Consider the following 15,587-nt stretch of genomic DNA (forward strand, 5'->3'; position numbering starts at 1 on the left):
GCTGGATATTGGTTTAGGGTTGTCATTGATGACAAATCTTCATGGTGATTCAATTCGGCAATCATGATTCATCTTATTCGGAAGTTGGTGTTAACCAGTAGACAGTTAACCAATAAAATAGGATATTTCGGTAATGTGTTGGTCCGGAATGATTTCAGATGATTGTGGTGTTTTTGGTGATTGATTTTGTGATCTCGGTGATTGGGAAGACCTTTAGGAAGTGTGTGGTTATAACCTTTTGGTCTGGTGCTATGTTTTATTCAAGATTGATGTCGACTTTGAGCTACACGTTACATCTCTTGAAGCCAACATGAAGGAGATTGCTTTTGTGTTATGACTAGATATATAAGATCAATTTGGCGATTGATTTTCGACATGTTAGAGATGTGGTGATCAGTTTTGGTGTGATTGAGCGCAGTTTCACTTGCGCATTTTGCCTTCAGACCCACCGATAGCTGACTGAGACAGAAACAAAGTATTCAATCGAGCAGAGATAGTCAAAGATTCTGACCTTAACTGAAAATAATTTTTGCATAGTCAGATGCTATTTAAGAGTTCATTTCATTGTACTTTATTATTGTAATCAAATTGTAAGTCAATGAGGCTTCCCTGTGGTTTGTAGCCATCCAGACAACTTTATTTGAGCAGTGAGCCCTAGGCAGTGAGCTTGAATGCAAGTGCATTCCCCATCTATGTAATATTTATGTACTCCTGGCCATAATATATGAATATTGTGGGTTCCAGCCCCACCATGGTTTTTCCCTTTCCGGGTGTCCATGTAAAAATACCGGTGTTGTGGATTTGTGTATTTATTGTTGCATGTTTATGTTCTTATCTGTTATGCATTGTTAACCGGTGGATAAAGAATAAGTTTATGGTTTTGTCTTCCAATAGATCACTGATTCACCCCCCCTCTCAGTGATCTCTGATTCTAACATGGTTTGTGTCATTCACCACAATAATGTCATCTCATAATTATTGAGGATGCTCTACCATCTCTCCCATTAAATACTAAGATCCCTATTACAAGTTCTTTGTGACCTCAAAACACACACTATCACCTTCCATAGATATATGACATAAAACTTAAATATAAACACCATCATCCCTCTATAACCATGTTACAAATAAGAACATTCCACTGAAACCTTCACCAAGTAGAAATACATCATTAATGTATGTTTACCTCCTACAAAACTACCATTATACCACTTATCAATCCCCAAATGTACCATTTTAAATTATATAATACCCTTTGAGGCTTAAACAAAAAAGAAACTAGAGATGTTAAGGGGATTTGAAAATTATATTTGGATTAGGCTAGGCACCTATGTTTTGGCTATAATTAGTCATATTGGATCTTGTTGAATTCCTTTGTTCATTAAATGATTACCAACAACATTCAAATTTTGTCTATAATGAACAACTTTAATTGTCTCAAAGTTTTGTTTTCATTCAAAAATATAGGCTATCAACTTATTCTTCAATTATTATTTAAAAATAAACAAAAGACATACCTCATCAATATAGTGAATCAATTGAATGAATTTCTCAAAAAGACTCCAATAATTATTAATGGGTCACTCTAAGCTCTAGTGATTACATTTACACCTTACATTATTATGATATTGATCTCTTTTAGTGAATGCTCATCATAAAGATGGTAGCCTTGACTAAATAATTCAATAAAACCATAAAAAACAAATTTAATTAATAACTTTTGATACTGCATAAATTAGAAATTTGGCTGCTAAAGAATCAAGATAATTCCTTCATCATTCACCACACAATCAAATGAATATACTTCTTATTGATCACTAAGACTATTTAATTCACAAAATTTAACTTCAAATAACACATTAGAAAACACTCAATACTAATCAATTAATTAAACCTATACAAAAAAAATCACTTAAAAACATTTGAAAACTAAAACATACATTAAATTCTAACATAACATCTACACTCCAAGTACCAAAAGAAAACCATAATAACAAAATGACAAACTTCCAACAAAAAAGTGTCATAGTTTTCCCATGTGCATTGCTCAATGAATTAAATGTGCAAGCTCAATCAAAAAATTCTCTAACTTGACATCTAAAGACTCAAGATACCTCTCTTCACCGCTTCATGGCACTCTAACAAATTCCCTAGAAAAAATAATCAACCTAAACACGACATTATAATCATAGCAAAGAGGAACGGAGGGACTGAGATTTAAAATTGGTTGCAGTTTCTTTTGAAAGGATGGTGAAAGGAAATGGGCTTTTAATACCTCCTTTAAGAAGATATATTCCTCCTAACCTTGCAAAATCTAACATATATTCCATTGCCTTGCTGGCATGCCCAAAAAGAAGTTCTACCTTATAAGAAACCACAATTACTCGCAAAGAGAGAGTATGCATGTGAAAGTATTAATCACAAATAAAGTTTTCTACTTTGATTTATTATAAGTAAATATTTTGCTTTCTTAAACATGGCCTGTGGAGGGTAGTACAAAATTTAGCAGGAAGTGAAGGGACAACCTTATCGTATGATAGCAAACCACAACTGTAGGGTCACCAAATGGTGGCTTTTATAAACATTGCAAATTCTTCAACTGTCTCCCCAAATCAATACTGCACATAAGAATATATAAGGTACTATATAATCTTCTGCTGCAAATAAAACTCCTGGGGCTGTAAACCAGCACTGAGTAGCAGTATGATGTTTCCTCTAAAACTTGTTTTGGGTATTCTAGGTATGCTAAATACATATGATATTTTATCTGTTTAGAGCTTGAAGATATGTTGTATGTGCATATTGCATAATGGGTATTGCCTATGCTACTTTAGTTTATAGAAATATAATAATTTCATTCATAAATATGTTTGTTTGTGTATGTATCTCTGTCTATAGCATATTTAAAAGGAATTTATTATATGTCTAATGAAGGGCTTAAACAAGAGACACCTTCTTTTTAACTACAAACCAATTAAATTGTATAGTAAGGTTGGAGTTACAGGCATTGCAAGTTTAGTTGGTTGAACAGTTTTTCTTTAGGGTGATGGTGTGATATATTAATAAATTGATTATTGTTATTGTTTTTTATTTTGATTATTCGTAATTTTTTATATTAATGTTTCAGATTATATTTTGTGATCTATCATTTCATGTTGAAGAAGTAGAAAGAAAGTATGATCACACTCTTTCATCTGGATATGGATCACAGAGTGTGATCCGAAACGTTAATGCAAAAATCACACACAATCAAAACCACAAACAACAATAATAACTATCATGAATTGTAGAAAATTGATACCTTTGATAAAATTGATTGTCAAGAAGGATGCTTAGTTGAAATCATATAATTTTACAATATATATTGATCTACAGGGAACGAAACAGGATTATCACTTTTCCTCTCACCAATGTGAGTGCTGTAAATTGTAGAATTTTGCAGGTATCCCTGCAAAATAAAATAGATCTAGTAGGAAAGAAAGAAGCAAAACTCACAAACAAAATAGAGAAAATCAAAATTGAATTAATGCAATTCAATCATCTTCATTACTACAAATATGTATGAATTACAAATGATATATAGATCACAGGAGCAGAAATTATGCATGAGATGCATGAAATTTCTGGAGATCAACAACTGTTTGCATGAAACAGAACTGGAAGATGAAGAGGGAGTTAAAAACAAGAACTCCTTGATTAGCTTAAACATAAGCAACAATGCAAATCACGATCACCATAAGATTGAATGTTAAGTTGCGCAAACAATTAAACTTAATCACTATAGCAGTCATTAAGTATATATCCATGGTTAATATTTCAGGCCAACTATTTGTACTATACTGAAACTAAAATCAACAAAGGAGTACTCTGCTATGCCTTATGTTTGTACTCTCTTCAACTGTAGCCTCTGGCTACTGTATGGGATGCCATTTGTTAAGCCTCAGAACACCTTAATACTCACTGTCAATGGGACTGGCTTTATCTTGGAACTCTGTTATCTCATCATCTTTCTCACATTTGCTTCAAAACAGATCGAGGTATTGCTTCTACAAACATGTAACTTCATGAATAGGTCTTAGATGAATTTCATGGAGTAGATGCTGTATTAATTCATGTGAACTAACCAAGCTGACAATGAAAATTATTTCAAGGTGAAAACACTGGAGATAATATTTCCAATGATCATGGAATATATCACTTTGGTGCTAGTTGTCATTACAGTCCTGCACCAATATACTGCAAGGCAGCTTTTGGCCAGCACTGCTGGTGGTCTTTTGTCTATAGTAATCTATGCTTTTCCTTTGTCTGTCATGGTAAGAATACAAACTCACATATTAAGTGCTCTAAACTCAACTCAACTGTGCACCTATTCTTATTGGCTCTTGAAGTTTTATTTTGATCACTACTCTATAAACAAATTGTCAGCTCTGATCTTTCCTGTTTTAATATGTACCTTTACTGACTATATGGTATTTTCATGCTGATGAATATTGTAGGGACTTGTGATTAGAACTAAGAGTGTTGAGTATATGCCTTTCCTTCGCTCAGTATTTAACCTCCTGAATGCAATTGTTTGGGCTTCATTCTCTTTGCTCACAAAGGACATATTCCTTGGCGTAAGGATTCCAGTCTTTTTTTTCTGTTTACTTTTAATTGTTTGTTTTAATGTTTTTGGAAGTGTTACTTTCAACTTTTTACTAAACAGATTTAAGTTTTTGTAGACCTACCCAATGGTGTTGGCTGCCTTCTGGCAATTGTTCAGCTTACAGTGTATGTCATGTACAGAAATTCAAAGGAAGAACATATAAAAACAAAAGAAAATAACGTAGTTGTTCAGTCCACAGTTTGATGCATTAACGAGAAATGAATGTATAATTCCATCCCTCATCCGTCTTGGGTTAAATACATGATGTATCAACTCCATGTGAAACTTTACACCATCACTAACAGAAACTAAAATTAGTACTATGGGATGCAACTCATATATGGGAGTATTGTTTAGAAATAATATCTATTTGTGTATTTGTCACATTGTATTGTTACTTCTATGAGATTGTTTGTTTCTTAGACTAAAGTTAAAGAACCTGACAGATTTAAGTGTTTAATAAATGCTAGGGGTTAATGGCTCAGCTTTTTCTTGTGAGAATTTAAATCAATACTAAATAATTGATTTATTTTAAAATATATATTTTCAGCTTTTAAATTATATATTTGAAATGAAGATGTTTGTAGAAATTAGAAATTATAGAGAAAATATTAGAAATGATTTTTTTGGGTAATTGGTGAAGATTCTCACATTTGTTTGAAATTGGGAAAAGGAATCAATATTCTAATTTATGTTTCTGCTTTTTATCCTTGGACTTTATCTTTAAGGGACTTATCTACAAATTTCCTCATCCAACCTTGCGTGGTATTGTGTCTATAGTCATGCCTTATTCATAAACAACTACAATGATGTCCTTTGCAAGCCTACAACCTATATTTGCAACATAAAACTGCTATCTTGAATAGGGTCTAGTGTGATAGGGACCTCAAGGACTTGATGGGTTTTGAAAGATAGAACTTCCTCACAAACAATCAAATTCCACAAAGATTTCAAAGAGATGAATATTATAATTCCTTGGAGAACATACCAAGTGTGACTACTAAGTTGGTATGTGTAGCTTAGATAAACACATAAATGATGTCTACAAGTGTATATTATGTTGCCCATATCTAAGTGCTTCTAAGTGTTGTTACTTCTATCTATTTTTGTTATATCCCTTGTTTGCATGTTCATTACTTTACCCTTGGGACCGTGGTGGTTTGTCACCTTGGTCCTTCGCTCTTCACTCCTTCAAAATTTGAACCTATTTGTCATCATCAATTATGTCAGAATCTTTGATCACAACTCCTAAATCATTTTTTTGCGCACAAAAAGAGAGAAGAAAAGAAGGGTTGTGGATAGGGGTTTGCCTTGGGTGAAACCTTGATTAGGAATTAAACTTGAAATTAAAATGATAATTGTAATGAAGATAGAATTGAATTGCAACAAGATGCTTTCTTTTTTAGGGAAATGTTAGACTGGAAATTGAATTCTTGTAATTGAAGTTAATACCTTGATGGAGCTGGCTTGAATCCTCACACAAGGTTTTAGGATGTCATGTAGAATGTCTTCATGGGAGTTTGATCATGGTTGCCATCTTGAATGCTTGAACTTAACTTAACCTATCCTTCAATGCTTGATGGATGCTTGATTTCTTTCTCTATTTATATAGAAGATATGCTCTATTTACATATATTAACTAATTAGAGCAAGGTCAACCTTTATAAGTCATCAATCATGGACCACATTGCAAATGTCATCCAAGTAGATAAGATGAAATAGATACAAACACACATCGGTTAATTGCTTCATCATGGATAGGATTGGGTCCATCTTTTCCTCTCCTATAATCTCAGTCTAAACTAACATGTGCTAACATCTCACATAGTCATGAACCTTCTTCTTTTGTCATGTGATCTTGTGCTAATTTGAAACATGGAGCCATCTCGCACCATCATGATCCATCTTCTTTCTTCTTGCTCTCTTAAGCTAGCTTGACACTTAGCAATATCTTATGACACCATGCCTCTAACAAAGTTAGATACTTGTACTATTATGGTCTTGTGCAATCAATAAAAAGTGTAAGAAATTGATATAGCATGCAACTTGGTAGAAATATTATATTTGTGCTCTTGCTAGAACTTGGGCCTGCTCTTGCTAGAACTTGGCCCTGCTCTGCTAGAAGAAGAATTTGTGCTCTTGCTAGAACTTTGACATCAATGAAAACATTTGCAACTATTAGACATCGAAATTTTTCATACATGAAAATATTTGCAACATAATAATTGTTTTAAATAATCCATAAGGAAAATATTATTAATCCTTACAATTCTAGAATTATAATAGTCAAATATGCTTACCCATGCTAATTCCCATTTAGTTATGGGTCCATTTTGAAAGAATATGCTAGTATAATTGTATAACAAAATATTGTATTCTTTTGTGTTAATTTTGGTCCCTTCCCTCATCAATATCAACCTTTATTTACTAATCTTTACTTGTATTATTAAAAATATACCATTATCCTTTTCATATCTATATTTATTTCTACACATTCCTACCATTTATTATCCTATATTTCTATTCATTCAAAATTGATGTATTCCTACATATTCATATCATTTATTAGTCTAGATTTCTATCCATTTATATTTGATTTTTGAAATTTTATATTCATTGTCTTGATTCATTTTTGCGATGTCGAAGAGTGATTTTACATGATGTCAATGGCATCCAAATCTTAAAAATAAATAAATTAAATGACCCTCTCCTACCTTTTCTCATAGCTATTGGGAGTCAACTTGGTATAAACTTGTGTGGAAATTTACTATTTCATGACATTTGATGACTCCCATTTGAGTGTTTATTGATCATACATGAAACATTAAAAAATATATGCATTATGAGGAACATCATTCTAGGATCACTTCACTATAGAGATCTATAAGAAGCACTTCACTTTGGAACATCGTTTTAGGAAAAATGATTCATTCGTGGAGAGCCAAACAAACACTTCACTTTGGAACATTATTTTAGGAACAATTGATTTTTGAGGTTTAATATTTCTTGTCTTGATTCATTTTTGTGATGTCCAAGAGTGATTGTAGATGATGTGCATGAGCATACAATTCTTATTTTCAAAATTCAAATGACCTTCTCCTACCTTTTCTTGTAGCCATTGGGAATCAACTTGGTATGCACTTGTATGGAAATTTACTATTTCATGACATTCGGTGACACCAATTTGAGTATTTATTGATCATCCATGAATCATTAAAAATTATAGGCATTAAGAGGAACATTATTCTAGGATCACTTCACTTTGGAGAACCAAAAGGAGCACTTCACTTTGGAACATCATTCTAAGAACAATTTTCTTTAGTTATTTCATGAATAAAGAGTGTTGTCTCCAATCATTTTGACAACTATAAATATAGTCTTATCAATGGTATCTATTATGATTGTTTTCCTCACAACACACACACTTCAAATTTGGCTGTGGAGCCATCAGTATTAGACTCTTAACACTTACATTTGTGCCTTCTTATCATTATTGGTTGTGCTTTACTTTTTTAATTCAATTTGTCCTTGCAACCTTGTGCATTTTCTCTTGACTGTGCTTGTGGCCTTGGTACATGAAAAACTTCGTAAATTCTTCAAGTTTTACAATATAATTGATTTATTTTTTATAACTTGAGAAATTTGAGTTGAAAATCATAATGTTATTGTAAAACATATTGAAAATAGGCATGCATGTTCATAAGATTAAAGAAATGTAGCCTATTTTAAATATGTTTTACAATAATATTATGATTTTCAACTCAAAATTCTCAGTTTATAAAAAATAAATCAATTATATTGTGCGCCCAAGTTTTTGCAAACCTTAGTTACATTTTCCTTATTTTTGAAAAATAAATTAAAGTTTTGCATAAAAATTTAATTATTATAATTATATTTATAAATTATTTAAAAGGAAGTCTATTTTAAATATTCTTTTTTGGAATAATATTAAAGTAAAAATAATTCTTTAAGATACATACATTTTTTAAAATATAATCTTCTTTACATTCTTCACAATCTTGCAATACCTTTTTCAATCAAAAAAATGCATAATAAGGAGGATACATTACTATTTTCCTTTAATTTTCTATGCATGTGGAAAAAAAAGAAATAAAAATTGAGGATACATTATTATTTGCCTAGTATTCTTTATGAATAATGAAATCCATGGCATTGTCCCTATAAACTTGTAAGGAGTCATAAGAGATCTTGATATTACAATCCAAGAGGTAGGAAATCCTCATATCCATATTCTAACAAGATATTTCTTAATAAACCAACATCCACTAGTGAAATCATAGAAATCCTCGATAGGGTTTTTGATATAAATAAACAAGCCCAAGGATAGGGCTTAGATTGAAATGGTAAACAAGAAAAGGTAAGTCATGGACCATTTTGCTTTATTAGCTTCCCAACATGGGTAAAAACAATAGAGAAGCTGTCTAGGATAAGGATCCTAGAAAGAGTTATGTACTCTCTATACATTTTACATAGAGTCTAGATAGAAACAAAACTACATATTTCTTGATTCCATTTGTAAGAGGTGTATGTAAGCATTCTAAGGATGAACTATGTCTCTAGTACAAAGGCAATTAGGGATAGGTTTTAAGGAAGGTGATGCATTAATAAAGAATAGTAAATCAAGATAATTCTTTTGAGTAAAGGGATGGGGATAAAAATTCTAATATAATGTTAAGATAAAATGTACTCTTTGTATACTCAGAAGGGACCCAAAAGTATCACTTGTTTCCTCAAAGGCTATAGGTCAAAATTTAGAGGAGGGATTCAAGTTGGTTATATTCTCTTCACCTAAAGACAAACCTTAGTGCACACCTCCATTAGGAAGTGTATCCATGAGGGAGAATGATTTAGGGTGACAAACTATCCAGGCTAAGTTTAAGTCTCTAGAGAACTATGTTTCCTATCCTATTTGATGGATCAATGTTTGTCATATTTTATGGATAGATGACCATCTTGTTTGATAGATGGATGCATAACCTTGCTTGAGGGATAGGTTCCTATCTTGTTTGATGGATAGATGAATTTCTGAGTATACAAATCAATGAACACTTAACAATTAAGGAAAATTAATAACATAAAAAAAATTGTTGGAAATTTGGCGTACTATGGATGGGTTATTACATCCTCTGCAATATTTCAACACCTTTTTAGGTCATAATAATGCATAAAAAATGAGGGCAAATTATTATTTTCCTTTTATTTCAAGTGCATGTGGAAAATAATGAAATCAAAAGTGAGGATGCATTATTATTTTCCTCTTATTCTCTATGTGTGTGGAAATGAGTGGTACCAAAAGTGAGGATAAAATATAATTATTTTCTTCTTATTCTCTATGCATGTAGATAAGAATGAAAAAAAAAATGACGATACATTACTGTTTTCTTATTATTTTCTATGTGTGGAATACAATAAAGAGATTTAAGAATAGATTATGTTGTTTTGTTAGTCTTTTTATGAAGTGTGTTATGTTGATGTCTAACATTAGATTTTTCGATGAGTTGGAAGGAGGATCAACATTTGAGATGGTATTTGTGCTTGCCTGCATGTTGTTGAAGTCATATGTTACAAAAGTCATTCTTTCTTCAACATTGTACTATGTAGTCTTTCTAAGATCTAGGTACAATATATACTTTTGTTTAACTCTTAAATGAATATTTATTATTGTTTATATCTAAACCTATCTTTATTAGCTATGTTAATTGCATTTCTTCAACATTTAATTTAATTTTCTAAGTTTCCCATGAGGAAAATATAACATCTTTACAAATTTTGAATTATAATAGTGAAATAACTCCCATTTAGCTTTGGGTCCATTTTGAGAGAATAAATTAGTATAATTACATTAAAAATATTAAATTCTTTTAATTAAATGTTGGTTCCTTACTCATCACTATCAACCTTTATTTACTACTCTACATTCCCATCATTTAATTGCCTCAATTTTCATTCATTTAAAATTGATGTTTTCGCACATATTTGTATCATTTATTAGTGTCTTGAGATTTTCATTCATTTGAATTTGATTTTGATATTTTATATTCTTTATCTCAAGTTATTTTTGTGGTGTCTAATAGTGAAAGTACATGACCTGGATGAGTCCAAATGTGAATTTTTAAAATTCGGATGACCCTCTTTACTATTTTCTCCTAGCCATTGTAACTTAACTTGGTACACACTTGTGTTGAAATTTATTATTCCATGGCATTTAAAGACACTTATTGATCATTTATAAATCAATTAAAACTATATGCATTATGAGAAACATTATTCTAGAAAAACTTAACTTTTGATATCCAAAATGAACATAATTATACATCAATTCATTCTTAATATTTTCATGACTAAAGAGTTAGCTGTAATCATTTCCACCACTATAAATATAGTCCCATTCGGGGTATCTATTGAGACCCTTTTGTTTGCAACATGCACACATTCACTTTGGATGTAGAGGCACTAGTGTTCAAATTTCAAATCTTACATTTGTGCCTCCACATCTTTCCTGGTTGTGCTTGCAACCTTGTACATTTGTCCTGACCGTGCTTGCGACCTTGGCTCATGAAAAACTTGATGCATTTTTCCACTTTTCATAAAATACATATAAAAGGGTTGATGCATTAAGCTAAATATGAACACAATACTAAGATGAATATCTTATTTATTTATTTATTTTTAAATTAATCGTATATACACATATACATATATGTACACATACATACTTTATATATATGTGTAGTGTAGACGTTGAAGGTGATTCAATGATGTGTAAATAAGATTAGGAAACAATCTACACCGGATTGGAGGTTACTCAGAGGGATTCTGGAAACAATGGATTTTATCCTGGGGTGAATTGGGCAGCAAATAGATTTAGCGAATGAAGTTGCCAGTGGTATGGACGAGATTGGGCGGTGTCTATGCAGCCAACAAATCGACTCTTATATTCAATAATAAAAAACTTTTACAAGCTGGCTGATTTGTCGGCTGCATAACGATTTGGGCGAGATTGTGGCTATTCTCACTCTCCATGAAAGATGGATGGTCAACGGGTGATTATTGCGGAGTAAAATGAGTTGTCCCGTAGTATTGCATTGAGTGATATGTTTGACCTGTCTGTGGGATTAGTGTTGAGGACGGTTGGTGCGATGGACATGTTGGATACCATTAATTCATGGTCGTGGTGGCTAAGTCAGTTGGTCTGACTGGGGCCATCGGTTTTCGCATATCCAACAAAAGTTAGATACACGCATGAAAAGCACTTACAATCACAAATTAACCTATTGTAAGCTGGTTGTATCCAACAATATTTTGTAGAAGATAGAGATAGGCCAACAATATTTTTCTATGCATGTCCAACAAAAGTCAGATGGACGCTTGAAAAACACTTACAATCACAAATTAACCTGTTGTAATCTGGCTGTATCCAACAATATTTTGTAGAAGATAGAGATAGGCCAACAATATTTTTCTATGCATGTTCAACAAAAGTCAGATAGATTCTTGAAAAACACTTACAATCACAAATTAACCTGTTGTAAGCTGGTTGTATCCAACAATATTTTGTAGAAGATAGATATAGGCCAACAATATTTTACTATGCACATCCAACAAAAATCAGATAGACGCTTGAAAAACACTTACAACCACAAAATTACCCCCTGTAAACGTCTCCCGTGAAAATGGAAAATGAGTTTGTAGCATTATTTCCAGTCAAACAATTTGGCGCGTTGTTGTTGAGGTCACGTGTTCCAAGAGTAATTCTTTTTCCGCATCGTGCTGTCAAACTTTTTCCACCCTCTTGGAGTATCTGACATTTTCCCTCTCAATTAGGTACCTATCCCTTTGCCTTCCAAAAAATTCGGAAAATAGTAGAAAATATCTTTAAAAAAAATTGAATTATTTTATTTTCTAGTTATTTATATTCCACCAGGGGAAGAATTATAAACTGCAAATTGCATAATGTCAAACATGCATCTCAATGCAAATCAAATATCAACAATCAACATTTCAAGGGACTATATAATGAAACATGTGTGTGGTCCAAACATGCCATTCAAGAAAAGAATTGAAGTCATAATCAAAACTCAAATTGAAAATGGCAAAGGTAAAATACTAAGCAACATCCAAAAACAATAAGCACAAGACCAACCATCTCCTACATACATAGTCAAAAAAACAATGCTGAGATCTAGACATCTTAAGGCCATAGGCATGAAGGGCATTGCAAGACAAGTCATGCACTCCACAAGAAAATAAACATATAAATTTTATAACCATATAAAGTGTTTCTATTTTCAATGAAGTCTAAATGTAAATAACATTAAAACTCCATATCTAAACACGATAATAAAAATACATTAGCAAATCATGATATGAGATACTCTTAACAACATGAACTCTATTTAGCCTAATCAAATTCAACAGAATTCAAAAATAAAAGATCTTTGAAATTCATATTTCAATCAATATAAGAAAAATAAGATCCCTATGAATTAAATATAACTATGTGCTATCAAAAACTAATTTGAATAAGATGCAAAATCCGAAAGAGCCACTTAGGATCACTTAGGATCATAAATAGCAACTATAAAATTATTAAATTAATTTGATTAGTCCTTTATTAGTAAGCATGCATTTTAAAAGTATAAATTATTATTGGACTAATCAACACAAGTAGATAATGTCTACTAGTGAAAGGAACAATATCAATGGAATTCTGATAAATTAAAGAGAGAAAGTGATCCTTCTCAATTAATCCAAAATTTGAAACTAAAAACTAAGCTTTTGGAAAGCTCACAAAGAACAAAATACGTGCCTCTCCATAGATTCTTGAATGTTAAGCAAGGGCCAAAAAGTTGAATCTGCAACTCAAACAAAGAGATATCATACAATTTATATAGGGGAATTTATTCCTTCCCTAATAATGGTTCCTTGTTTTCTTTTTCAAGAAACAACATATGGTTTAGTGGTCCTACTGATCTCAATCTTAAGAGACCTACAAAAAACATAAGAATTATGACAGCTCAAAAGTATTTACTAGTCAATTCCCAATACCACATCAAGTTGAATTTGTATACACCTAAAAATGGTCTGAAGATAATTAATTAAATAAGCAATTATTTAATTTGTCCTCCTCCCTAATTTAATTGAATTCATTAGCAATTTGATTAAATTCTCCCTTTCATCTACTTATTAATAAATCTAAGGATTTATCTAATAGGTTCATTTCAAATAGTCCCCTTTGATTAATTAATTAAAATTAATTAATCCTCCCCCCATTTCAATCAATTCTTCTAATCCCCTAATTCATTAAAACAAATCAATTTATGAGTTGTTAAAAATTAATTAATCTTTTCCTATTATTTGAATTTTTAAATCCAAATTACCCACATGCCTCCTAACCTAACCATCTCTCTTACCTAACCCATTCCACCTAACCTTGGGTTTGCCTAACCCTATCATATCTTGCACATTCTAACCTCCTTATCCTAACCTCCTATGGTGTGGATATTCTCCCTTTGAGACACATGGAACTTTGGCCATGTGTCTCCTCCCTTGGACACTTGGCCTCTCATGAGCAAGGCTCCTTGACACTTGTCACCATAGAGATGACAAGTGTCCCTTCCTCCAACCTTTTCTCCAACCTCCTCCAATTTCACCCTTGATATCTTCAGACTCAATCTTGACCGTTGATTCCTGCCACCTCACCTTGGCCTTGGAAATCATATAAATATCCCCCATTTTGGAGCACAAAGGATCCCATCTCATTATCAATTTAGGCATTGTTAATATAGGCATATAATTTGAGCATTGTTGTTATAGGTAATTGCATCTTAGATTTAGCTTAATTTGATCATTTTCTAGCATAATTCTTGAATCATGTAGCTTAATCGTGCATATCATTAGCTTAATTAGCCTCTTGGATCAATCTAGCATAATCAATCTCATCTAGTTTGCATATTATTATTATTTCAAATCCTCCATCTAGGTGTAGTCAAGTCACTGGATTGCTTATCTAGATCTGAGAGCAAATCCATACTCGCATCTCTTAGGAGGCGATAGGTCGCTTTGTCATGGTTTATCTTTCATTTGATTTCAATTTGCTAACCATGCTTGTAATGATCTATTGAGTGTTTGTATTGCAGTTGTAGGTATCACACTTCACAAACACAACATTTTGGCACCCACCGTGGGGCCGAAAATCTCATTTTTGGCCTCTTAACATCATCAAAATTTCAATCTAGTATGTTTCTGGCCAGGTCTGATTTAGAATTTTGTACAAGTTCCCTTGCTGTCTCGTATGAGCTCCTTTGTGTCCTCGTACAAGTAGGTGAGAATCGTCGTACGATCAGGTGAGAATTGTCATATGAAATTCTGCTTCTGTGTTTTCAAAATAGATTTTATTTTAGGGTTTTCATGCTTCAATTTGATTATTACTAATGCTAACCCTGGTCTATTTGTGAGTTTTTCGACAACCTAACTAGTTTTTGCAGGACGATCGTCAAAGATTACTCTTGTCAAAGCTTCATTTCGTCCAAACATCATGACTACTAACATATCTATTTTGCAGGTTGCCTAGGAGGACTCAACCAAACTTTGTGTCTTCTTTAAGTTTTCTAGGCACACTTATTTTGCTAATGGAAATGAACAAACATTTTTTATGTGTTTTGATGATAGGCGAGTATGCTCTCACCTTTCTTAGGTGATCAGAAATCCAGACTCATCTTTTCCTTTCAATAGTGCATATCTTTAGCGGGCCCGCCCTCTCGAGGAGCCTATAAGGCCAAATCCATTAAGGTCGGTGAGAGGGGAATGACCCAAGTGGGAACGACTAACACCAAGTACTCCAACCCACTATAAAATAAACGTGATTTGATGAAAATCAAGTCAATGACAATGCTCGGGAATAACTCTCCTCCATATCTTC

General features: G+C 32.3%; 1 protein-coding gene across 1 annotated transcript in view; it reads left to right on the top strand.

The window, feature by feature from the left end:
• LOC131857833 (receptor-like protein 33) overlaps positions 1-15,587 on the top strand; it is a 134,163-nt gene that overhangs the window by 10,434 nt on the left and 108,142 nt on the right. Inside the window, exon 2 of the mRNA XM_059210574.1 lies at positions 3,128-3,212. Coding sequence (XP_059066557.1) covers positions 3,128-3,212 — 85 coding nt within the window. The remainder of the gene's footprint in view (positions 1-3,127; positions 3,213-15,587) is intronic.

Source organism: Cryptomeria japonica, chromosome 8, assembly GCF_030272615.1.
Source record: "Cryptomeria japonica chromosome 8, Sugi_1.0, whole genome shotgun sequence".
NCBI classification, from domain to species: Eukaryota; Viridiplantae; Streptophyta; class Pinopsida; order Cupressales; family Cupressaceae; genus Cryptomeria; species Cryptomeria japonica.